General features: G+C 42.7%; 1 protein-coding gene across 1 annotated transcript in view; it reads left to right on the top strand.

The window, feature by feature from the left end:
* Positions 1-25,998, top strand: part of LOC144485304 (scavenger receptor cysteine-rich type 1 protein M130-like) — a 107,685-nt gene that overhangs the window by 75,376 nt on the left and 6,311 nt on the right. Inside the window, exons 11-18 of the mRNA XM_078203518.1 lie at positions 663-980; positions 7,970-8,284; positions 9,215-9,529; positions 15,525-15,836; positions 17,311-17,625; positions 18,364-18,678; positions 19,228-19,302; positions 25,015-25,320. Coding sequence (XP_078059644.1) covers positions 663-980; positions 7,970-8,284; positions 9,215-9,529; positions 15,525-15,836; positions 17,311-17,625; positions 18,364-18,678; positions 19,228-19,302; positions 25,015-25,320 — 2,271 coding nt within the window. The remainder of the gene's footprint in view (positions 1-662; positions 981-7,969; positions 8,285-9,214; positions 9,530-15,524; positions 15,837-17,310; positions 17,626-18,363; positions 18,679-19,227; positions 19,303-25,014; positions 25,321-25,998) is intronic.

Below are 25,998 nucleotides of genomic sequence, written 5' to 3' on the forward strand. Positions count from 1 at the left end.
TACTCCAAAAATGTCTATCATGTTGCCCATCCACGGTGCTCCAAATAATCCTTTTAGTTTCATATTGTTAAAATAATTATTTATAAATTTCTGTCTTGAAGACGCTCAACGTCTCGGCCTGCACAGCCCTCTGTGGCAATGAATTCCACAGACCCACCACTCTCTGGCTGAAGAAATTTCTCCTCATCTCTGTTCTAAAGTGACTCCCTTTTATTCTAAGGCTGTGCCCCCGCGTCCTAGTCTCCCCTGTTAATGGAAACGTTTATTTGCCTTATTGTTCTCTACTTGTGTTTTGTTTGTCCTATCCGACTACATCTAGAACTGAACTATTAAGCTATTCTTCCTGAACTGTTCCATGTTTCTAAAATGTATTTCTCGCTGTTCTGGACTTTATGGTCTACATTTATAGCAATACTTCCCGATTATCTATGCGAGCTAGTACTAGTCCTTATGTTAATGGATTGCACTTGGCAAGCATATATTGTTAACTATGTGGTATGCTTCGCTTATTTATAGAGATAACTTCTTGTGCTGGAACTGTACCTTAATAGAGGGTGGGATTTGGTAAATTCGATGAGTTTGAGCTGGCCGTTCGTTGTCTCTCAAATCGGTGTATTCTAGCCAAGTTGAATAACCTGAAACTGAACTTTATTCCACAACAGTCAAGCAAAGTGCAGCGCTGAAGGATGGCGGCAGCCCATGTGCTGGGAGAGTTGAGGCCAGTAACTTCCATTCCTGGCGTATTCTCTGTGGTCGAATGTGGGATTTGAATGAAGCTCAAGTTTTGTGTAAATTCTTGAACTGTGGCTACGCTGTATCTGCATCAGGGAATTCTCAGTTTGGGGTTGGTTTCCATGCTATGCTGAACGTTGAACTTCGCTGCAAAGGCACAGAGGATGACCCCTGGAAATGTGAAATAAAGCAATTGACTCACCGCAACTGTTCCATTAAGGAGGAAGCAGCTGGTATCGTTTGTTCAGGTAAATTTCCTCATTGTATTAATTTAGAAAATTTGATGATAGTGACACTTATCCATGCTACAGCAGTGAACACATGGGTTTTAAATGATCGAATGTTACTGTGCTCACGTTGATGGTGATAGATTCGGATTCGAAATATAATGTTTTCTAAATAAGTTTATACTTAAACATTTTCTTATTTACTAGACCCTTTTAAACTCGCTGTTGTTGGCTCGGGGACAGAAATTATACGAGAATACTTTCTCGGTTTAGAAATAAAACGTAACGACTGGTCCCACTTCTTGGACAGTCATAGCTATATGGGACAAATTGATTTGCACCAGAGACCCAGAGTAAAGTGTTTTGTTCGAATCCCACCACGGCAGATGGCGAACATTGACTTCAGTAAAAATCTGGAATTAAAAGTCTAATCATAGAATCATAGAATCAAAGAAACCCTACAGTGCAGAAGGAGGCCATTCGGCCCATCGAGTCTGCACCGACCACAATCCCACCCAGGCCCTACCCCACATATTTACCCTCTAACCTATGCATCCCAGGACTCTAAGGGGCAATTTTTAACCTGGCCAATCAACCTAACCCGCACATCTTTGGATGAGACCATTCTCGTCTGAATGTCAAGGCACCTGTTCGCATGCCCAACGAGGCTCTGTGGATGCAGCAAGAAAGACTCCTTATGGTGAGCGTTCCATAAAGCTGGCATTGGTTCCAAATGAGCATCCACAAGCGTGTGATTGCTTTTCACTGTCTGGCTGAAATTATGAAACAGATCAACTCCATCACTATCGAGCCTGGTGTAGAAGTGAAGGTTACAATTGTCGAGGCTTAAATGTGTATGTGGTACACATCAATGCCAAGGATTGAAGGGCTTTAGATGTTTTGACCAATGGAGCAGTTTAGGTAGGTTGGACCTCCATAAACTTGAAGGATTGCACCTGAACCAACACAGTTCCAATATCCTTGCTGGAAGGTTTGTTCATGCTGTTGGGGAGACTTTCTAGCTAACCTAACAGGTGAATGGAACTCAGAGTGAATGTGAAGTTGAGAGCGAAGTTCAGTCATATATGGAACGAAAACTAGGCAAGCCCAGCAGGCAGAAAAGACATGGGCATGATAAGCATATGGGAGGCTAGAAAGGCTAAATTGCATTGCTTTTAATGCAAGGAGCCTGTCTGGCCAGGCAGATGAACTTAGAGCTTTAATCAGCACTGGAAATGTGATAGTTTTGCAATTACTGAGAAGTGGTTTAAAGAGGGGCAGGACTGGCAACTCGGCATTGCGGGATATAGAAGTTTCAGGCGTGACAGGGCGGGATGTAAAAGGGCAGAGGACATTGCACTAGTCATAAAACAAATCATCACTGCAGTAATTATGGAGGATGTTTTAGAAGGCTGTTCAAGTGGGGTAATTTTGATAGAGTTTAGAAACAGAAACGGGGTGATCATTCTGCTGGGATTATACTACAGACCTTCCAGCATTCAGAGAGGGAGAGATGGAGGATTAATTATATAGGTAAATCACAGAGTGGCGTGAAAGGAACCGTGTTACGGTATTTCAACTTTGCCAATATTAACTGGAATTGGCTGAGTATGAAAGGGTTCGACGGGTGGAATTTCTAAAGTGCATCCAGGAGAGATTTTACTCCAGTACGTAGATAGCTCTACGAAGGAACGAAAAGTGCTAGGTCTAATCCTAGGACATTAAACTGGGCAAGTGGTCAAAAAGTCAGTGGGCGAGCATTTTCCGGATTTGACCATAACCTTGTAAGCGTCAAAATCATTATGGAAAGGGATAAGGATAGTCGCGAAATCAAATATCTCAATTGGAGAGCGACTGATTTCAGTATCATTAATCAGGATCTGGTTAGCGTGGATGGGGAGTCGCTTCTTGCAGGTCAGTCTACATTTGGAAAGTGGGAGTCTTTCAAAAGTGAAATAGTGAGAGTTCAGTGCCAACGTGTTCCTCTGGGAGTGAAGGGCAAGAGTAGCATGTTAAAGGAACCCTGTGCGTCGAGAGATGTCTACGAAAGGGAAAAAAAAACACACGTTAGGTATAGAACACTAAAAACAGGGGACGCACTTCAGGAGCAAAGAGAGTATATTTGGGAAAGTGCTTATATTTAAAAAGAAAGGCAAGTAGGGGACACGAAACATCACTGGTAGATAAGATTAAGCAAAACCCCACGGCATTTTATAAATTCATTAAAAAGTAAGAGGATGACCAGTGAAAAGGTGTGGCAAATGAGAGACCTTAGAAGCAAACCGTCCGTGGAATCAGAGGACGTGGGCGTGGTGTTAAATGAAAAGTTTGCATCTGTGCTCACTAACGATAAACGCTGTCCAATTAATTGCATTGAGTTTTTTTGAAAAAAGGTACCTAAATACCTTTGTGATAATAGCACAGTGCAGGTCGTTCAGATGGGCTTCAGTGAGGCCTTTGACAATGTTCCACATGGAAGGCCTTTCCAAATGATTGGAGCCAATAGGGGATGGATCCAAGTCATGTTGGAAAATTGGATCCTAAATTCACTTGTTAACAGGAGGAAAATGGTAATGGTGATGGGTTGTTTTGCGAACGGAAGCCCGTGACCAACTGTGTACCAGAAGGAATCGGTGGGGTCATTGCTGTTTGTTTTATACATCAATGACTTGGATGTGAAAGTAGAAGCTCGAGCTGGTAAGTTTTCAGAAGCCACGACAATTAATGGTGTTCTTGATAGTGAAAATAGTTTGAGGTAACGGACTGATATTGATCAGCTTGTGAGTTGGGCATAGAAATTGCAGATATAATTCAACCCTGCTAAATGTGAGATAATGGGGCGGCACAGTGGCACAGTTGTTAGAATAGCTTCCTTACAGTATCAGGGACGGATGTTCGATTCCGGGCTTGGGTCACTGCCTGTATGGAATCTGCACGTTCTTCCCATGTCTGCGTGGGTTTACTCTGGGTGGTCCAGTTTCCTCCCACAGTCCGAAAAATGTGCTTGTTAGGTGCATTGGCCATGTTAAATTCGCTCCCAGTATACCCAAAGAGGCGCCAGAATTTGGTGACCAGGGGATTTCACAGTAACTTCATTACAGTGTTAATATAAGTCTACTTGTGACATTAATAAATAAACTTTAAAACTTCATGCACTTTGGGAGATCTAAAAGGGTAAGATATACAGCGTGAATTGTAGGTCCCGAGGGAGTATTGAGGAAAAAATAAAGGACCTTGTTGGAAAGTCCATAAGTTCCCGAGGCTGTCAGTTATGGTGGTGAAGAAGGCATAGGGAACATTTGCCATGAGTCGCCAACGCGTAGAATATAAGAATAAAGAGGTCTTAGTACAACTTAACAAAACATTTCTTAGGCCACAGATGGAGTATTTTGCGCAGTTCTGGTTTCCACCCTCTCAGAAGAGCGTAATTACACTGGAGAGAATGTAAAGGGGATTGAGTAGGATTTTGCCAGTAATGCAAAAATTCAGCTACGTGTAGAGACCTGATCAGCTTGGTTTGTTTTCCATGGAGCAGGGGAGGCTGAGAGGTGATCTGATAGAATGATACAAAATTATGAGGTGCATGGATCGGGTGAGAATCGTAAGAACCTTTCCCGGCGGCAGAGTTGTCTAAGACCAGAGGGTGTACGTCTAAATTGAGGAGTCAGTAGGTTAGAGTGGATCTGTCGAAAAGCTATCACCCTGAGTTTGATGGTATTAAAAAAAATACCTTGCCTGAAAGGGTGTTGCAGATAGGTACTCTCTCAACTTTTAAGAGGCACATAAATTGCAATACCAAAGTAGGTTATACGCCATGATTTGGTAAACGGGATTAGTGTGGATTGATATTTGATGGTCGGCATAGACGTGGTGGGCCAAACGGCTTGTTTCTGTGCTGCATGACCTTATGACTCTAAGTATATAGTCCATGTAAACGAATTGGTGAAATGTAGTCTGAGGTAGATATTCTGAACAAAACGCAAAATGAAAATTTATAGATTTCTTTGGATTTCACACAAAATCACCCCCACCCCCGCAGATGCTTGTTACACTGTGAGTCAACTGGTCACACTGGAACTGTAGCTTCCCGACTAGGGTATGCACTTACCACTCCCGAATTGCATGATTGAAATCATTCTCCAAGATCCACGTCCAGTATTTCAGCCTTTCCTTCTGGTATTCATCTGACATGGATGAATATGTGTATTCAAGTTTCCACACCACACTTAATACTCTGCCACATCAACAGAACATGACTGCTTCACATGATCATGATTACTTTCGGGATGCTCCTCCACTCACCTCATGAATACTCAGTGCTCAGAAATCTCATGATTCCAAATAAACCTGGTGTTGTGAGACTTCTTACTGTATTGATATTAATCTGTGTGCTGGGTAGTAAATCCCTCTCCATCTCCAGGCACCTTTCGACTATATTTTGGCAAGTTTTGTATCAAGGTATTAATAATACACTGAAGCGAAGGCGATGGCATTGTGATATTATATGGTATAGTGAAGGCGATGGCATTGTGGTATTATAGTCAGCACGGATTCGTGAAGGGCAAGTCGTGCCTCACAAATTTGATTGAATTTTTTGAGGAGGTAACTAAGTGTGTTGATGAAGGTAGGGCAGTTGATGTCATATACATGGATTTTAGTAAGGCGTTTGATAAGGTCCCCCATGGTCGGCTTATGATGCAAGTAAGGAGGTGTGGGATAGAGGGAAAGTTGGCCGATTGGATAGGTAACTGGCTATCTGATCGAAGACAGAGGGTGGATGGAAAATTTTCGGACTGGAAGCAGGTTGCTAGCGGAGTGCCACAGGGATCAGTGCTTGGTCCTCTGCTATTTGTGATTTTTATTAATGACCTAGAGGAGGGGGCTGAAGGGTGGATCAGTAAATTTGCTCATGTCACCAAGATTGTTGGAGCAGTGGATGAGGTGGAGGGCTGTTGTAGGCTGCAAAGAGACATAGATAGGATGCAAAGCTGGGCTGAAAAATGGCAAATGGAGTTTAACCCTGATGAATGTGAGGTGATTCATTTTGGTAGGACTAATTTAAATGTGGATTACAGGGTCAAAGGTAGTGTTCTGAAGACTGTGGAGGAGCAGAGAGATCTTGGGGTCCATATCCACAGATCTCTAAAGGTTGCCACTCAAGTGGATAGAGCTATGAAGAAGGCCTATAGTGTGTTAGCTTTTATTAACAGGGGGTTGGAGTTTAAGAGCCGTGGGGTTATGCTGCAACTGTACAGGACCTTGGTGAGACCACATTTGGAATATTGTGTGCAGTTCTGGTCACCTCACTATAAGAAGGATGTGGAAGCGCTGGACAGAGTGCAGAGGAGATTTACCAGGATGCTGCCTGGTTTGGAGGGTAGGTCTTATGAGGAAAGGTTGAGGGAGCGAGGGCTGTGCTCTCTGGAGCGGAGGAGGCTGAGGGGAGACTTAATAAAGGTTTATAAAATGATGAAGGGGATAGATAGAGTGAACGTTCAAAGACTATTTTCTCGGGTGGATGGAGCTATTACAAGGGGACATAACTATAGGGTTCATGGTGGGAGATATAGGAAGGATATCAGAGGTAGGTTCTTTACGCAGAGAGTGGTTGTGGTGTGGAATGGACTGCCTGCAGTGATAGTGGAGTCAGACACTTTAGGAACATTTAAGCGGTTATTGGATCGGCACATGGAGCACACCAGGATGATAGGGAGTGGGATAGCTTGATCTTGGTTTCAGGTAAAGCTCGGCACAACATCGTGGGCCGAAGGGCCTGTTCTGTGCTGTACTGTTCTATGTTCTATGTTCCATATCTGGACTATTAATCCCCATACTCAGCTCACGGTCTGGTGAACTGGGTTCGAATCTCGCCACAACATATGGTGCAATTTGAATTCAATTAAAACAAACTGGAATTATGAAGCTACTCATAAAACCCATCTGGTTCACGAATGTCCTTTTGGGAGTGAAATCTGCCGTCCCTACCTAGTCTGGCCGAAATGTGACTCCAGCGCCGAGCAATGTGGTTGACTCTCAACTGCCCTCTGAACAAAGGCAATAATTGCTGCCCAGCCAGCGACACACAGGCCCCACGACTGAATTGAATCGAATTACTTTTAAACAAACAGGGGCCAGTTTTTACGGGAAAGCTGAACAAATGAACAAAATATGATGTTTGCCGTTTGCAATTAATAATTCTAAAATTTCATTATAACACATTTGAGAAACAATGATTATTGATTATAGTTCCACTATATTATAACATAGCTTGAAATCATAGAATCTTACAGTGCAGCAAGTGGCCATTCGGCCCATCGACTCTCCACTGACCACAATCTCACCCAGACCCTATCCCCATAGCATCATGGATTCACCCTGCTCGTTCCCCGGCACGAAGGGAGAATTTAGCACGGCCAATCCACCTACCCCGCACATCGTTGGACTCTGGGAGGAAACAAGAGCACCCAGAGGGAATCCACGCAGACACGGGGAGAATGTGCAAGCTTCACACAGACAGTGACCCCAGCCGGGAATCGAACCCAGATCCCTAGCGCTGTGAGGTGGCAGTGCTAACCACTGCGTCACCGTGCCGCTCCACCGTGCAGCTCTGTGTCCTGCAGGTTTTAATTGAGAGTATAACAATGAGTGCAATCGCAGAATTTTATTACTGGTATTGCATTCATTTATGCGAATGAATTAAAACGCGATCGTAAACCATGTAATTTACTTTTATCACTGGGATTTAAGAATAGCACGAAATAATAAACCGAAAAGTAAAAATCGGAACTCAGTTACTCAGGAAATGAACCATCTCTTTCGCAACAAAAATGTTCACTGAAAGCTACAATTTCTTTGGAAAAATATCTTTAAAAATAAAGATGCGTTCTATTTCGTGGAGAACTGAGAGTATGGACAAAACGCAGCCAACTCTTGTAGAAAGAAATCACGATCTGAATTTCCCTTCAAGCAAATCATTAAGGAAATGTTATACTATCGATTATAACCTGCAGGACACAGACAACCGCGACTGATTGGCGGAGCGGACGGCTGCTCTGGAAGGTTGGAGATAGAGTATGGAGACACCTGGGGGACAGTGTGTGACTCACATTGGGATTTCCAGGACGCCCGTGTGGTTTGCGCATCACTGAAATGTGGGGATGTGATATCAGTACTCGGCGGGGCTCACTTTGGCGAGGGCAGTGATCCGATATGGCAAGATGCCTATGAATGCCATGGAAACGAGACCAATCTCTGGGAGTGCCCAACCACACCAGTAAATAGACACAACTGCACGCATGACCATGACGTCAGTGTGATTTGTTCCGGTAAGTTTTTCATTCCTTCCAACACCAGATAGAGCACCGATACATTTAAACAGGGCAATTTTCCTGGAGATTCGATATCTTCTTTCTCTGCATTGTTATTGCTTTTACGTGAAACATTGTTGATGTACAGTTTGGGGCCCAAAATGCACTTAACTTTGGGGCATTATTTTAACTGTTGGTGTCAATTTAATTTATTCACCATTTTCATTGAAGCATTTGGAGTTTAAAATAAACTTTTGAATCGCATTTGGTGCATCGGCAAACAATAAAATTATGGATAACCGAAGATGAAATTGACTCAAAAAGCCTCAACTAGACTAATTGCCCTCGGATTTCAGTATGTTTTTTTCGAATTCTCCAAAATAATGTTCATAATAATTTGTCAAGATTCCACAACACCTTTGATAGTCCGTGCGGATATCGACTTATTTACCACTTATGCTACTCGTTTCACTGGAATGTTTGTCGCAAATCTTCCTTAATACTGACGTGATTTCAAGGACTTCCAATCTATCTTCATTTTGCTAATCTAGTGTTCCGTGTTCTCACAGCATTAGAGCTAGGAAAAGTCCAAAGCTTCATTTCGGCTAATACGTTTCACCTAACTTACATTTTCCAATCTTCAGTATATTTTGTCATCCGTCACTATTCAATTTCATCTTAGCCCCAAGCGAATGCCAATAGTAATTTCCCCTTTACTCCATCCACCTTTCGGTGACGTTGCAATGCATCGTTGCCACAGCAATGTGATTCGTATGTTCGGATTTTCTTTTGCCAAGGTAGCTCACACATTAGCGTTTCTCCCGCTTAGTATTACGCAATTATAGTGTTTCGAAGACTCTCTTTGTCTGTACTTTCAAGTTAAACATGCAAAACAGTTTTCAAATCAATATAAACCAGTTCAATGAACATCATTGCTTATGCACCTAGGTCAAAAAGGACCTCGACTTGTTGGTGGTAATAACACCTGCTCAGGGAGAGTGGAGATCTTCCAGGGTGACACCTGGGGTACAGTTTGCGACACCTACTGGGATTTACAGGACGCCAATGTTGTCTGTAATCAACTCGGTTGTGGAACCGCGATATCAGCGCCACGGAATGCATTCTTTGGAGAAGGAAATGGTTCAATATGGAATGATATTAACGATTGCATCGGCAATGAGATGCGTTTGAGCGAATGCTCCGTTTTATCCAAGGGGCAGCACCGGTGCACGCACAGAAATGATGCTGGGGTCCTCTGTTCCGGTTGGTGGCATTTATTGTCCAGCGTCAACTATTCTCGTGATTGTTTAGGTATTTTGCATGTTGGTTTTATCCGGTATGTCCGATATCATGTTAACTCTAATTTGCGCTAAATTCGAGAAAACAGTGCAGAAGTCAGGACAACGTGTATATTATTTTCTCTTATTCGAATCGTCAGAGTAAAGTGCAAGGCTTTTTTATTTAACAGCACCTTTGAGCAATGAGGACCAATTTCTTCAGAATGTCGAAAGGTGCACTGGATAGACCTTTTCGAACTTGTGTTTCTAAAGACTAACATAACTTCGTCCCAATGCGAATTAGTGTCAAGCGGGTGCAGGTAGGTTAATTCAAAGTGGCCGTTAATCACTCAAATTCAAATAGGTATGTACTATCAGTCCCAAATAAATTTAAATATCTTAGTCTTAAGTGGGTGTTAATAGATGAGTTGCAAGGAATTGCAGGGAGCAGCTCAGAGTGGGAGTTTTTACAGAGGCATCTTTCAACTGTGTGTGTTTCGGTTTCGAGCCGCTGTTTACACGATGTCCAAACCAGTGTGTATTTCAATCCCAAATGGCTGTGGATAATTCAGACCCAGTGGGTGTGCATGCCGCCCAGCTACACTGGCCGTAAAATCAACGGGTTTGAAGAAAACAGATACTTAAATAGACAGTCCACAATTCATAAATCATTTTCAGACAAGTAAGATTAAGAAACATTAGTTTAAGTATGATGCAGCGACTAAGCAGACAAAGAAAGTATGCAACCCGGAACATTTAAAACCTAGACGGTGGACAAACATTTCACACAGCGTGTGTTATTCTCATATTCTTATTTCTCCTCTTCGATTCTGCATTGTCAGTTCACCGGCATCACAGCAGTAAGTCGGTCCCTCAGTGGAACATCCCTATTTCGAACAAAGAACAAAGAAAAGTACAGCACAGGAGCAGGCCCTTTGGCCCTCCAATTCCGGCCCGATCATGATGCACTAACTAAATTTTAAAAAACCTTTTGACCTTACTCGGTCCGTTTCCCTCTATTTTCTCCCTATTCATGCACCCATCCAGATGCCTCTTCAATGCTCCTAATGTGCCTGCTTCCACCAGCTCCTCTGACAGCGCGTTCCAGACAGCGGCCACTCTGCGCGAAAAAACGTCCGCCACACATATCCCTTTAACTGCCCCCCCCCCGCCCCCCCCCCCTCCTCCTTACCCCGCTCACCTTGAACCTGTGCCACCTTGTAATTGACATCTCCACCCTGGGAAAGAAAACTCTGACTATCCACCCTGTCTTTGCCTCTTGTAATTTTGTAGATCTCTATGAGGTCTTCCCTCAGCCTGCATCCTTTAGAGGACGAGAAGCCTTGGTCCTTTAGAGGACGAGAAGGGGGATGTAATAACTGGAAATGAAAAAATAGGTGAGGCATTGAACAGGCATTTTGTGTCGGTCTTCACAGTGGAAGACACAACTCACATGCCAAAAATTGATGACAGGAAGGCTGTGGCAGGTGAGAACATAGAAACTATCATTATCACGAAAGAGGTAGTGTTGGGCAAGTTAATGGGGCTAACGGTAGACAAGTCTCCTGGTCCTGATGGAATGCATCCCAGGGTACTAAAAGAGATGGCGGGAGAAAGAACAAATGCACGAGTGGTAATTTACAAAACATTCGCTGGACTCTGAGGTGGTTCGCGCAGATTGGAAAACAGCAAATGTGACGCCACTGTTTAAAAAAGGAGGTAGACAAAAGGCGGGTAACTATAGGCCGGATAACTTTACTTCTGTAGTAGGGAAAATGCTTGAATCTATCATCAAGGAAGAAATAGCGAGATACCTAGATATAAATTGTCCCATTGGTAAGACGCAGCATGGGTTCATAAAGAGCAGGTAATGTTTGACTAATTTGGTGGAATTCTTTAAGAACATTACATTTGCAGTGGACAATGGGGAATCTGTGGATCTGGTGTATCTGGATTTCCCAAAGGCATTTGACAAGGTGCCGCACCAAAGACTGCTACATAAGCTAATGGTGTACTGTTTTACGAGTAATGTATTAGTATGGATCGAGGATTGGTTAACGAACAGAAAGCAAAGAGTGGGGGGAAATGGGTGTTTTTTTCTGGTTGGCGATCAGTGACTAGTGGTGTGCCTCAGGGATCAGTGTTGGGACCGCAATTGTTAACGATTTACATCGATGATTTGGAGTTGGGGACCAAGTGTAGTGTGTCAAAATTCGCAGGTGACACTAAGATGGGTGGAAGAGCATAGTGTGCAGAGGACGCTGAAAGTCTACAAAGGGATATAAATAGGCTAAGTGAGTGGGCGAGGGTCTGGAAGATGGAGTACAATGTTGGTAAATGTGAGGTCATCCATTTTGGTAGTAATAACAGCAAAATGGACTATTATTTAAATGGTAATAAATTGCAGCATGCTGCTTTGCAGAGGGAACTGGGTGTCCTTGTGCAGGAATCTCAAGGAGTTGATTTGCACGTGCAGCAGGTAATTAAGAAGGGAAATTGAATTTTGTCCTTCATTGCTAGAGGGATGGAGTTTAAAAACAGCGAGATTATGTTGCAGCTCTATAAGGTGCTGGTGAGGCCACACCTGGAGTACTGTGTAGCGGTCTGGTCTCCTTACCTGAGAAAGGATATACTGGCACTGGAGGGGGTGCAGAGGTGATTCACGAGGTTGATTCCGGAGTTGAGAGGATTATCTTATGAGGAGAGATTGAGTAGACTGGGGTGATACTCATTGGAATTCGGAAGAATGAGGGGAGATCTTATAGAAACATATAAGATTATGAAAGGAATAGATGAGATAGAAGCAGGGAAGTTGTTTTCATTGGCGGGTGAAACTAGAACTGGGGGGCATAGCCTCAAAATAAGGGGAAGTCGATTTAGGACTGAGTTGAGGAGGAACTTCTTCACACAAAGGGTTGTGAATCTATGGAATTCCCTGCCCAGTGAAGAAGTTGAGGCTACCTTATTGAATGCTTTTAAGGCAAGGATAGATACATTTTTGAACAGTAAAGGAATTAAGGGTAATGGTGAGCGGACGGGTAAGTGGAGCTGAGTCCAAATAAAGAGCAGCCATGATCTTATTGAATGGCGGAGCAGGCTCGAGGGGCCAGATGGCCGACTCCTGCTCCTAGTTCTTATGTTCATATTTCCAGTATACATAAACGTTTTGTGTGGCCGATAGCATGCTCAGTGTGAATCACCTATGGAATGTATTCTGACCAATTGATACCGGACACGTGTTCAAAATAATAGGGTGCTCATCAACCATCTTGACCGTCACCCTGTGTGAGGTGACTTTTTTCTGTCAACAACTTTTAAGGGCATATCTTGCTCTTTTTTTGCACTTGGAAGATAAAGACTTAGAGAATACATCATCTTACCAACTATAGAATATGAAAATGGCAGCCTCAAATAAGTGTCCTTGCTTGTTTCCACAGACTACTTAAAATCGATGCATTTTTGGAATGTTATTTCAGTTGTGTTATATAATGAATGAAATCGGTTTATAAAACACAATTAGAATGCACATTAAAAAGACGGGGATGTGTAAAGAAAGTGGGATTCCAATTTACGGTTAAAGAAAGAGTTGAAGCAACAGTGTGAGGGTCATCGTTACACAACCTCCGTTCTGTGGAGTATTCTTGTTAAAACAGAATTTTTATGGATCACACAACCTGCTTATTCAAGACCCAACATTTTTACCTTTTCTCCTTTTGGAAATGAAATTTATTTATTAATTTCTCACAACTTGAGATATCATAGTTAGTCCTTTAATACAATCTACCTATTATAACTACATATTGTAGATTCGATATCAAACTACTCGAGGTATCTGCTAACTTCGTTTGGCACTCCTCACCTGCAGATCCAACTCAGCCGCCCCGCCCCCTGAGACGAAAATATCCTTCGAACACTCACTATATAAGCACCAATAATTAAAGGAACACATTGTACCTGGTCTTAAAATACTGCATTGCTCTCCCTTCACTTGCATCCATGCTGTACATAGTTCTTAGTAAATATTATTTCTCCCAAGCATTCAATTGTCCCAACCCAAATTTAATTTTACTTTCATTTTAGTTTGACTCTAAGACGTGGGGCGGCACGGTAGCACAGTGGTTAGCACTGCTGCTTCACAGCTCCAGGGACCCGGGTTCGATTCCCAGCTTGGGCCACTGTGTGTGTGGAGTTTGCACATTCTCCTCGTGTCTGCGTGGGTTTCCTCCGTGTGCTCCAGTTTCCTCCCACAGTCCAAAGATGTGCAGGTTAGGTTGATTGGCCATGCTAAAATTGCCCCGTAGGGCTTTGAGATGCGTAGGTTAGAGGGATTAGTGGGTAAATACGTAGGGATAAGGGGGTAGGGCCTGGGTTGGATTGTGGTTGGTGCAGACTCGATGGGCCAAATGACCTCTTTCTGCACTGTAGGGTTTCTATGATGGTCCGAGGGAGTAAAATGAATTGTTTTAAAGTCAGGTAAGCTATGGAGTATGTGCCTTGATTATTTAAAAAATGTTTCGCCCTCTTCAGGCCATTTCATGTCACAGTTGTCAATTAGCTGAGCAAGTCCCGTTCTCCAATGCAGCTGCACCTTGTCCTATCGCATGTTAGTTTGTTCACAAGTTAGACATCACCAACACACTGATGTTCCAATTCCTTCCTTAACTCTGTTCAATACCCACTTTCTTAATTCATTTTACACATTCCTCAATCAGATTTGTATTAGTGCAGTCTTGTTTGGTGTCCTCTTCCACAGATAATTGTTTTGCAATAGCTGGGGCTTTATCAGGTTTACACAGATCATGTTGTATGTTTTGCCTATCTACTCCATAACCCGGGATTTCGTTGCTTTTCAAGGGAAGAATCATCTGATAATATTTCCTGTCATTCTAATAATCTTCATAAAAGATCAAATATTCTCAAGATCTCTGCTTTTCTCCCTCGGTATGGAACCAGTGTCTCAGCTGAAGGCGCACAAATGAAGTTCAGTTCTCTTAAAATGTCCACAGACAATGACATAAATATCTCCAAGAGAAAGCTGTCCGCTTATTCATCTGAAATACGTTTCTCTTTCACTTGAATGTCCATCGATACCTATTTTTAAATATTTTATTAAACTATACATAAGGCACAGTAAGACGTCTCTTAACACCAGGTTAACGTCCAACAGGTTTATTTGGAATCGCGAGATTTCGGAGCCGCTCCTTCATCATGTGAGTGGAGGTAAGTTTACAAATACAGTATATATAGGCAAAGGCACAATTCCAAGCCACCAGTGCAAGCTAATTACAGATTGGAATGTGAAGAATGGTTCGAATGCGACTCTTTACAGGTAATCAAGTCTTTGCAGGTGCAGACAGTGTAATTGGAGAGAGGGATGATCACAATGTTTTCTCTATGATTCCCTTTGACCACAATTTTACTCACGATTATTGATGCCACATTCGGTCAAATGCTGCCTTGAATTCAAAGGCAGACGCGATCACCTCACCTTTCGAATTCAACAAGAGATTGAACTAAAGGCAGAATAATAGCAGGCCTTTAGTGACCCTGGTGGAACCCAAACTGGGCGTCGGCGAGCATGCTGTTGCTGATCAAGTGCCCCTTTTCTCCCGTTCCTTGAAAAACATTGCATTAATTCTTTGGTCTTTTTTTGTCGGAAAGAGAGCAATGTGGAAACGAATGGTTACTAATCTCTCTGTTTAGATGCCTTGAGAAGGTTTTTTCCGTGAAACACATTATTGAGCCTATAAATCGCTTAGCAGCACTCAACTCAGTTTCCGATTATTCAGACTGTACAGTTTCACTTATTCAATGCTGATACACATGTCTGCATCGATAGCACAGTGACTGACTGACCTTAGACTGTTATGAAGGGCATAGCTAATGAGAAAGGCGCAAAAGTTCAACTTTTATCTTTGTGTTCTGAATATTACTTTGCGAAACATTAAATAGGTTTTGATTAGCAAACTTTGTTCCTACAGATGAACTGTGGCAGATACGACTGGCTAATGGAGAAAGTCGTTGTGATGGTCGACTGGAGATTTACTACGGTGGGGTGTGGGGGAGAGTGGTTGACACACAGTGGAATTTCAATGATGCAGATATAGTTTGCAGACAGCTGAACTGCGGCTCGGCAATAAGTATTTATGACCATTTGCGGTTTGGTAAAGGCCGTGGCCCAGTTTGGATCAGCAATGCAAGATGCAATGGAAGTGAAAGCTTCCTGTGGAATTGTAGTTTTGAACAAACGAATCAATTTTCTAACGCAGATGACGTCGGCGTGGTTTGCTCTGGTACGAACTTCATTGGTTTTCTAAATACAATTTCTCAGATTATTGAGTTTTAATTATATACTCATCAACTCTACATGTTCTGCACACAACACTGTGTCAAAGCAAAAGTAAATAATACAATCAGTAAATTCAATAGGGAATTTAGGGGAAACGTCTTTAATCGGAACGTGGCTAAGGCATGCAATTCGCGATCCAGAGAAGTTGAGTCCAATAGTGCATGCAAGGGGAAACTGAATAAGCATAACACAGTGAAAAATAATAGAAGCGTAGGATAATTGCGTTAGATGGAAAAGGATGGGGCAGACCCATTTGAAGCTGTCGACAGGCCGGCTTCTCCACCGTAACTATCCCAGAATCCTTCTGATGTATCAAAGGAAACATTGAAAGGGAGCACAAATATTGTCGGAAACCTAAACAATGCCCCAGACATTAAAAATATTCTGCGGGGTAATGGCTCTTGTTATAATACAGAGGCATTAAACGCATGTTTAATTTATACATGAAGCCGAGAGAAAGGTACGCGATGAATCCTAAAACCGAAACACCATTTTGACTCCTTCATATGGTAATGTTTTTTTTCCTTATTCATTTTAAAATACCATGATGTTATAGTTGTGTTTATACCAAAATTAATAAATGCTTTTGCATTTTGGAAAACAAAGAACTAGAATTGATTGGACCAGTAGTGTCTCTCTGTTGTACGAATTGAGCATTTGATGGAACCGGAATGACCCGGGCGACAGCTTCAAAAAACGGGATAAGTAGAGACATAGGAAGTGCTAAATGCAAATAGGTATTTCACTGCCACTGTTTCCACGTGTGCCCAGTACAGTAATACCCTTTAGGGAATGTAACCTGCGTCCTAACCGAGTCTGGCTAGACATCTGTAAGAAGTTTAACAACACCAGGTTAAAGTCCAACAGGTTTATTTGGTAGCAAAAGCCACACAAGTTTTCGGAGCTCTAAGTGCCTTCTTCAGGTGAGTCTGTCCCAGAGCAACGTGATTGTTTGAGTTGCTCTCTGCAGTAACCGGCAAACCAATCAATTGTATCCGCGATTTAGAGGGAATGCTGGAGATGGACAAGAAACGTCAACGTTTCCAGTGATGCTCGCACAGCGAGATTAAACGTTACAATTTGAAGACTTTAGTTGCGGCTGAAAGAGATGGAATTCAGGTTAACTTTTGAAACATTCCAGAATTCGTCGTCATTTTTAATTCGTTGTTCTTTAACATACTCCATGACTGCTTGTGACAATACAGAATGTGCATTGAGGATTGCTACAAGTGACAATACGGTGAATTATCAACGTGGCGGAGGAATTGATAACGGAACAAAATGCCAAAATGACAGAGCGAAAACGAAGTTGCAAGAAAAACATTTAGACCATTGCATGAGGTGCGAATGTGCGCGAATGGTTGAGGAACTCGTTCCTGGACCAGATACTTTTTAACATGATAATTCTTGTCCTTCAGATAATATTCAGGTGAGATTGATGGATGGTGGAAGCCGCTGTGCTGGAAGGGTGGAGCTTTACTACAACGGAATCTGGGGAACTGTCTGTGATGACTCCTGGGATTTAACAGACGCCCATGTTGTCTGTAAACAGCTGAAGTGTGGAGAGGCTCTAAACGCCACGGTTTCCGGTTGGTTTGGTGCAGGATCAGGGCCTATCTGGTTAGACAATCCGAACTGCACAGCAAACGATTCTGTTTTCTGGGAATGTCTGGCAGGCCCGAATGGTGAGAGTGACTGCAATCATAAAGAAGATGCGGGAGTGATCTGCTGGGGTGAGATGAGGTCTCAAATATTCCTACTTTTTAACTGCTGTTCAAGAAACCGTTTTGTTATCAAACTGGGGGAGACCATGCTAGTCAGTGACTTTGACAATTTAAGCCTGCTGCAGTCAGTCAATAAGAAACTGGCCTGTAACTAGCTCGTATCCTAATCTCGGTTCGGATGCCTAAAAGATGAGCTGGAGAATACCCCTCTGAAGTTTGCAGATAAGGTTTTCTGGGGCAACTGTCCAGAATGCTAGCATCACCCGGATAATTGCGCTGACCTGGGAGCCATCCAGGATAGCAATTTAAATCGCTAAACTCAGATGGTTCTGCCCGTAATACGCTTATATTTTCTTTGAAAATGTTAGAAGGAATAAAAGCAATTGTAACGTAAATACAACTAATACAAATATCCAGCCCGGCCCAGAAACATAATTCTGCCCAGGGCCCGAATGTCAAAAGTCATTCGATCCCCTCCCATGATGTTCCACACCCCGAATACACGATCCCCCACCCCTGATCCAACAATGGTAGCTGGGTACGGAGTGATAATCCGGAGGAAGTTATGGCCCTGTTAAGAGACAGTTATTCATCTTCCCAGTGGTTTCCACTGGAATAATTGACAATTTGCAGTTTTGTAACAAATGTTCTCATTACTTTACGGTACTATATCCTGATCACATGATTCCGCATTTACTGCAATGAGTTTGACTTGAAAAGATTAAACGTCGCTATTCTTCTCTGCAGAGCACAGGGCTGTAAGGCTGCAGAATGGTGCGAATTCCTGCCAAGGTCGAGTTGAAGTTTTCTATAATACGACTTGGGGGACAGTTTGTGGCGATTCATTTGGACTTGAGGATGCAGAGGTGGTTTGTCAGCAACTCAGCTGCGGACCGGCTCGATCTGTGGACCATGATGTCACATTTGGAACGGGTTCTGGACAGATCTGGCTGGATGATGTGAACTGTCGATTGCACGATTCGCTGTTATGGCAATGCCCATCTTCACCATGGGGTCAACATAACTGTAACCACCAGGAAGATGTTGGGGTTATTTGTTCAGGTACCATTTGTAAAAGAAGCCCATTTTTCTTGGAATGTTTCAGTATTTCAATATTTTAAAATTTCTGCACTCGTTAATTTTGAATTCATCCAAATGTCTCGTGTCCGTGCCGTAATTTGCCGCAGGGGCTTTTCCGCTTTCACGGGTGATCGCTATTCTACATTGACTCCGGTTCAAAGAAAATCTTGAATTTGAAGTTTGCATCCTTGTTGTAAATTCCTTCATGGTCTTCGCTCTCCCTTTTGCTGTAAAAGTTCCCAACCTCACAACTCTCCAATATAAATTCGCACCACTTGTCAGTTCACAATTATTGTTAATCCTCCGCTGGTGGCTGTGCTAACAGTTGCCGAGGCCTCGATCTCCCTTTGAATCAATTTTCCTTTCTTTCTTAACACCGCAAAATGACGGTTAGGTCATCAGAAGTAACACCTCCTGATGTGGTTCAGAGTCACCCTTTTTGTAATGCTCCTGTGCAGCGACTTTCGACAGTGATTGTGCTATCTGAATTTATCTTGTTGCTGAATAACTGGATGAATTTCTTTTTTTTAGAAATAAACCCAACGAAAATACGCAATGAGGGAGATGCGAGAATAAAGAGCATAGGGCCAGTTTCAGACGATGTCGGTAATTATTGATACGAATATTTATAACATCGCGGTATATGATTACGCACTGTGTTCATTCATTTGTTTGCATTTTTGTTTATTCTTAAGTAGACGTTTGCAATCTGACCTTCACCTCACTTATTATACTATTATTCCCGACGATTTAAGTGCGCTGGTGCGTATACCTGACAAGAGTTAAAGATAATGGGCGATTGGATTGTCTTTCTGCCTTCAGATTTCACATTTGTCAGGATATTATTTCGAGGATAGCGACAGTAAGATGTACTTAATAACATAATTCGTTAATGAAGCCAATGGAAACGTTTGAAAATGCCTCACTTTAGATAACATGATACGAAAATGAAATGTATGCGCTAGCCCCACCCAATATATACTCGTATCCTGGGTCAGGTTAGAATCTCCAAAGTACTTTACGGAGACCGCCCGAACCGTACGTTTTGCGTCTTGAATTTGGCTCGGATGAGCATGATATTTTTCACTTCAGATATGATTCAACAATCCATTGGAGAGCTTTTACCAAACAACGTTTATTTAAGAATATAGTTAACATGTACAGAAGAACTTTAGCAATAAATTTTATCAAATACAAACAAAAGCGCGGAAAGAAAACAAGCACAATAATGTATTAACCCTTAAGCTGTTTCAGCTGACCAAAATGTTCATAGAAGAAACACTTTGACAGGCTTAACATAGTATAAATCAGAATCGATCAACATTTAATATGTTGAATCTGTTAAAATAGATTAAAATCTCACTTGACTGGAATTGAGTCTTTTTGAAGGCTGCACTTTCCTTCCAGAAGGCAAAACTTTGCCGTGAGATAACCAGCAGAATTTCCAAATAGAACTGGGAAACAGAGAACGAGACTTCAGCTTTTTTCTTGCTTGATGCCACTGCTAAAATTAAAAACGAAACTGCAGCCTCATAACTCTCAAAAACTGAGTCCTTAAACTCACTGTGAAAATAAAACTGTCCAGAAACAAAATGACCTTTTCCTCTGAGAATGCAGCATCGTAAAACTAACCCTAGAGTAAACATAAGCAGTCCCCACTTAAGCTACTGAAATAGCAATAAAATGACTCATCGTAGTCAGTTCGGCAACAATAATGTCTTCCCTGAAGCTGTGAGCTAAAAAAAACCATGATTTTAAAAAATCATTCTTAAAGGTACACTAACATCACAGTCGGTAGCTAGGAAGGCTTAATCAACAATGATTTATACAGGATCAATCATAATTGACAAATCTATTGGAATTCTGTGAGGAATTAATTAGTTGTGTTGACCAAGGAAAACTGGTGGATGTGGTGTATTCCATCTTTCTGACCGGCTGCGACAAGTTCACGCACAGCAGATTCTTGTGTAAAGTTAAAACACATGGGATCACAGGTCATCGTCATCGAGGTTTACAGCAAGGAAACAGGCCCTTAGGGCCTACTTGTCCATGCTGCCTTTTTTTTAGACAAATAAACTAGTCCCACTTGCCTGCGTTTGGCCCATATCCTGCTATATCCATCTTCCCATGTAACTGTCTAAATGCTTCTTAAAAGTCAAAATTTTACCCGCCTCTACTCCTACCTCTGGCAGCTTGCTCCAGACACTCACCACGCTCTATGAAGAATATGCCCCTCTGGACCGTCTTATACCTCTCGTTTCTCACGTTAAATCTATGCCCTCTAGTTTTAGACTCCCCTACCTTAGGGAAAAGGTGTTGATTATCTAGCTGATCTACACCTATCATTATTTTATCAACCTCCATAAGGTCACTGCTAAGTCTCCTACACTGCAGGGGGAAAAGTCTCTCCTTATAACTCAAACAATTAACTCCCTGTAGCATCCTAGTAAATCTTTTCTGCACTCTTTCTAGTTTAAGAATATCCTTTCTATAATAAGGTGACCACAACTGTATACAGTATTCAAAGTGTGGTCTTACCAATGTCCTGTACAACTTCAACAAGACGCCACAACTCCTGCATTCAATGTTCTGACCAATGAAACATGCTGAATGCCTTCTTCACCACTTTTTCCACCTGTGAGTCCACTTTCAAGGAGCTATGAGCCTGTACCCCGAAAACTCTTTGTTCTATAACTCTCCTCAACATCCTACCATTAACTGAGTAGGTCCTGCTCTCGTTCGATCGACCAAAATGTATCACCTCGCATTCATTTAAGTTAAACTCCATCTGTCATTCATCAGCCCACTGGTCCAATTGATCACGATCCCGGTGCAATCCGAGATAACCTTCTTCACTGTCCATTATGCCACCAATCTTGGTGTCATCTGCCAACATACTAACTATGCCTCTGAAATTCTCATCCAAATCATTAATATAAATGTCAAAGAACAGTGGACCCAGCAGCAATCCCTGAGGCACGCCGCTTGTCACAGGCCTCCAGTTTGAAAAACAACCCTCTACAACCACGCCCTTTCTTCTGTCATCAAGCCAATTTTCTATCCATTTCGCTACGTCACCCTGGATCCAGTGAGATGTAACCTCATGCAACAACCTATCATGCAGTACCTTGTCAAAGGCCTTGCTAAAGTCCATGTCGACAACACCAACTGCACTGCCCTCATCTACCTTCTTGGTTACCCCTACAAAAAAACTCAATCAAATTTTTAAGATATGATTTTCCACTCACAAAGCCATGCTGACTGTCCCTAATCAGTCCTTGTCTCTCCAAATGCTTGAAGGTCCTGTCTCTCAGAATACTTTCGAACAAGTTACTCGCTACAGATGTTAGGCTCACCGGCTGCAGTTCCCGTTCTTTTCCATGCAGTTCTTCTTAAACAAAGGCACGACATTTTCCACCCTCCAATCTTCAGGCACGTCACCTGTGGCTATCCGTGATTCAAATTTCTGTGCCAGGGGACCTGCAATATCCTCCCTGGACTCCCACAACGTCCTGGGATACGCTTCATCAGGTGCCGGGGATTTAGCTACCTGATGCCCTTCAATACTTTCAGCAACTCCTTCTCTGTAATATGTACTCTCGTTAAGACATCACTATTCATTTCCTCAAGTTCGCTAACTTCCATGCCTTTCTCAGCAGTAAATACCGATGAGAAATATTCATTTAGCATTTCACCCATCTCTTTTAAGTCCGCACATGGATGGCCTTCTTGATCCTTAAGACGCCCTGCTCTTTCCCGAGTTATCCTTTTGCCCTTTATGTATTTTAGAATCTCTTTGGATTTTCCTTTGCCTTATCTGGCAAAGCAATTTCGTGTCCCCTTTTTGCCCTCCCGATATCTCTCCTATGTGTTTAGATGGGTGGGGAAGGATAGACAGCTGGTCAGCAGATGGGAAGAACAAGAACAAAGAACAAAGAACAGTACAGCACAGGAAACAGGCCCTTCGGCCCTCCAAGCCTGTGCCGCTCCTTGGTCCAACGAGACCAATCGTTTGTATCCCTCCATTCCCAGGCTGCTCATGTGACTATCCAGGTAAGTCTTAAACGATGTCAGCGTGCCTGCCTCCACCACCCTACTTGGCAGCGCATTCCAGGCCCCCACCACCCTCTGTGTAAAAAACGTCCCTCTGATGTCTGAGTTATACTTCGCCCCTCTCAGCTTGAGCCCGTGACCCCTCGTGATCGTCACCTCCGACCTGGGAAAAAGCTTCCCACTGTTCACCCTATCTATACCCTTCATAATCTTGTATACCTCTATTAGATCTCCCCTCATTCTCCGTCTTTCCAAGGAGAACAACCCCAGTCTACCCAATCTCTCCTCATAGCTAAGACCCTCCATACCAGGCAACATCCTGGTAAACCTTCTCTGCACTCTCTCCAATGCCTCCACGTCCTTCTGGTAGTGCGGCGACCAGAACTGGACGCAGTACTCCAAATGTGGCCTAACCAGCGTTCTATACAGCTGCATCATCAGACTCCAGCTTTTATACTCTAAAGCTAAAGGTTGGCAAAATTACTCTTTTTTCCGATTGGCAGGCAATGGCGAGTGGGGTACCACAGGGATCTGTGCGTGGACCATAACTGTTCACGCTATATAACAATGATTTGGAAGAGTGATCTAAATGTATTTTCTCCAAGTTTGCAGATTATACAAAGTTGGGTGGCAGGGTGAGTTGTCAGGACGTTGCAGTGAGTCGACGGGGAGGCAATGGTATTATTGCTGGACTATAAATCGATAAACTTCGCAAATGTTATTGAGACCGGCGTTCGATTCCCGCCATGGCTTCGTAGAATTCAGCAAAAATATCTGGAATTGCGAATCTACTGATGATCATGAAACCATTGTCATTTGTCACTAAAAAAACATCTCGGTTACTAATGTCGCTCAGGGAAGGAAACTGCCGTCCTTACTTGGTCTCGCCTACATGTGACTCCAGATTCACAGCAACGTGGTTCACTCTAAACTGCCATCCAAGGGCAAGAAGCGATGGGCAATAAATGCTGCCCAGCTGGCAATGCCCATGCCCCAAGAATGTATGTGTAATAAAAGAGATGTTTCATTTCGATTTGGACAGGCTGTGTGAGTGGGCAAATGCATGGTAAATGTGGTATAATGTGGATAAATATGAGGTTTTCCACATTGGTAGCAATACTAGGAAGGCAGATTATTGTTTGAATAGGTGTGAATTTAGAGAGGTAGATACTCAGCGAGGCCTTGGTGTCCTCGTGTGCGAGGATAAATGTCGGTACAATAGGCGGTAAAGAAGGCTTGTGATCTGCTGAACTTCATAGGGAGAGTATTTGAGTACAGGAATAGGGGCGTTTTACTGCAATTGGTAAGGCCACACCTGGTGTATTGTGTGCCGTTTTGGTGTCCTTATTTGAAGAAGAATGCCCTTTCTAGAGAGGGAGCGCAGCAAAGTTTTATCAGGCTGATTCCTGGAATAGCAAGTCAGTCTTCCTATGAGGTGAGACAATGTCGGTTAGAATTGTATTCACTGTCGTTCCGAATAATGAGAGGAGATCTCATAGGAAGTTATAAAATTCTCACAGGATTGGACAGGGTAGATTCAGAAAGAATGTTCCCGATGCTGGGAGAGTCCAGAACTAGATGTCATAGTTTGAGGCTAAGTCGTAAACATTTTTGGACTGAGGTGAGGAGAAGTTTCTTCACCCAGAGAGTGGTGAATGCGTGGAATTCAGTACCATAGAAAGTAGTTGAGGCCAATTCGTTGTGTGATTTCAAGGAGAAATTGGACATACCACTTGGGGCTAAAGGCGCAATTAGGATATTGAATTTGATGATTGGCCTTGATGAAAATGAATGTCGGAGCAGGCTCGAAGGGCCGGCTGGCCTGCTCCTGCTTCAACTTTCTACGATTCTACGTAACTCTCTATTCATGCTGTACTTCAGCGAATACACGTCCGTTGGGCGACATTCAAAGTTCTTATTCTGAATTCTGGCTCACAATGTGCAGTGTAACAACTGGTCTTCGAAATATTTCAAGATTTCTATTGCTTGGCAACAGGCTTGATGGAAAAAACGTTCAAAATAACCAAGGTCTCTGATTAAACATCAATAATTACTGGAGTGAAGTGAACTCATACTCTACGTTCTGGCCAATTTATTTGGGGTTATGTGGTCCAGCAGACTATCACAGACCTGAGATCTTCCGCATGAATGACGTCGAGCAGTGGCACAGTAGGTGAACATTTAGAGCAGGGAAAACGCAGTAAACTAATTGCACCCAACTACAAGTTAAAGTGTCAATATCTCACTGGTTATCTTTTGCTCCAGAGTTGCGGCTGGCTGCCGGATTCAATAATTGCTCTGGACGAGTTGAAATTTTCTTCAGTGGTACGTGGGGAACGGTTTGCGATGATTCCTGGGATAAGAACGATGCTGCTGTCGTTTGTCGACAATTAAACTGTGGCGAACCTTTATGGACACCAGTGGAGACGCGTTTCGACCAACAAAACGGTACAATTTGGATGGACGAGGTTAAATGCAAGGGGAGTGAACTATTCCTGTGGGACTGCCAATTTTCATCATGGGGCGACCATGACTGTGAACATAAAGAGGACGTGAATGTGATATGTTCTGGTACGTGATTTAAAATTAAACCTAGATTTTACAGTTAGCGACCTTGTTTTCAAACCACTTCAAGGATTTGCTCACACGTTTACTTTGTGACCTTAAGTTGTCCAACAACACCAGGCAATTTTCCTGTTTTGAGCTCGCCGCAACACCGCCTGTACTCGTTCCAACACTGTCATATAGTCATCATCTGCCTTGACGCACCATACTTTATGCCGTACTTAACCCTCTTTAACGCTATACCTCTCTCTCTCCTCTCTTAAATTGCTTCTGAAAAGCTATCTGTTTGCCCAAACATTTGGTTACTTGTCCGAATATCCCGACATTGTGTGTCGATGCTCGCGCTTTTGTTCGTGTGAACATCATTGGGGCACTTACAGTTTGACAATGTCTTCCAAAGACGACTGTATAGTACCTGTTATTTTTGGTCCGTGCAGCAAAAACATGTACTCCTGGTTTAACTGCAGAGTGCCATCTTTTGTATCAATTTCCTGATGTTTAAATATACAGTAACATTTTTTGGAACACGTTAGTGTGCTAGTTGAGTTATTTATATTGAAAAATTGAACATACTGCAAGGACGATTCTTGTCTTGCGATGTTATCTGGGTTGCAGAACCCAAGTTATACTGCACACGAAAAGCAACTACATTTGTAATCTTTCACCTTCAGCATCAGCTGCTAC

Source organism: Mustelus asterias, chromosome 3 (assembly GCF_964213995.1).
Source record: "Mustelus asterias chromosome 3, sMusAst1.hap1.1, whole genome shotgun sequence".
Lineage (NCBI taxonomy): Eukaryota > Metazoa > Chordata > Chondrichthyes > Carcharhiniformes > Triakidae > Mustelus > Mustelus asterias.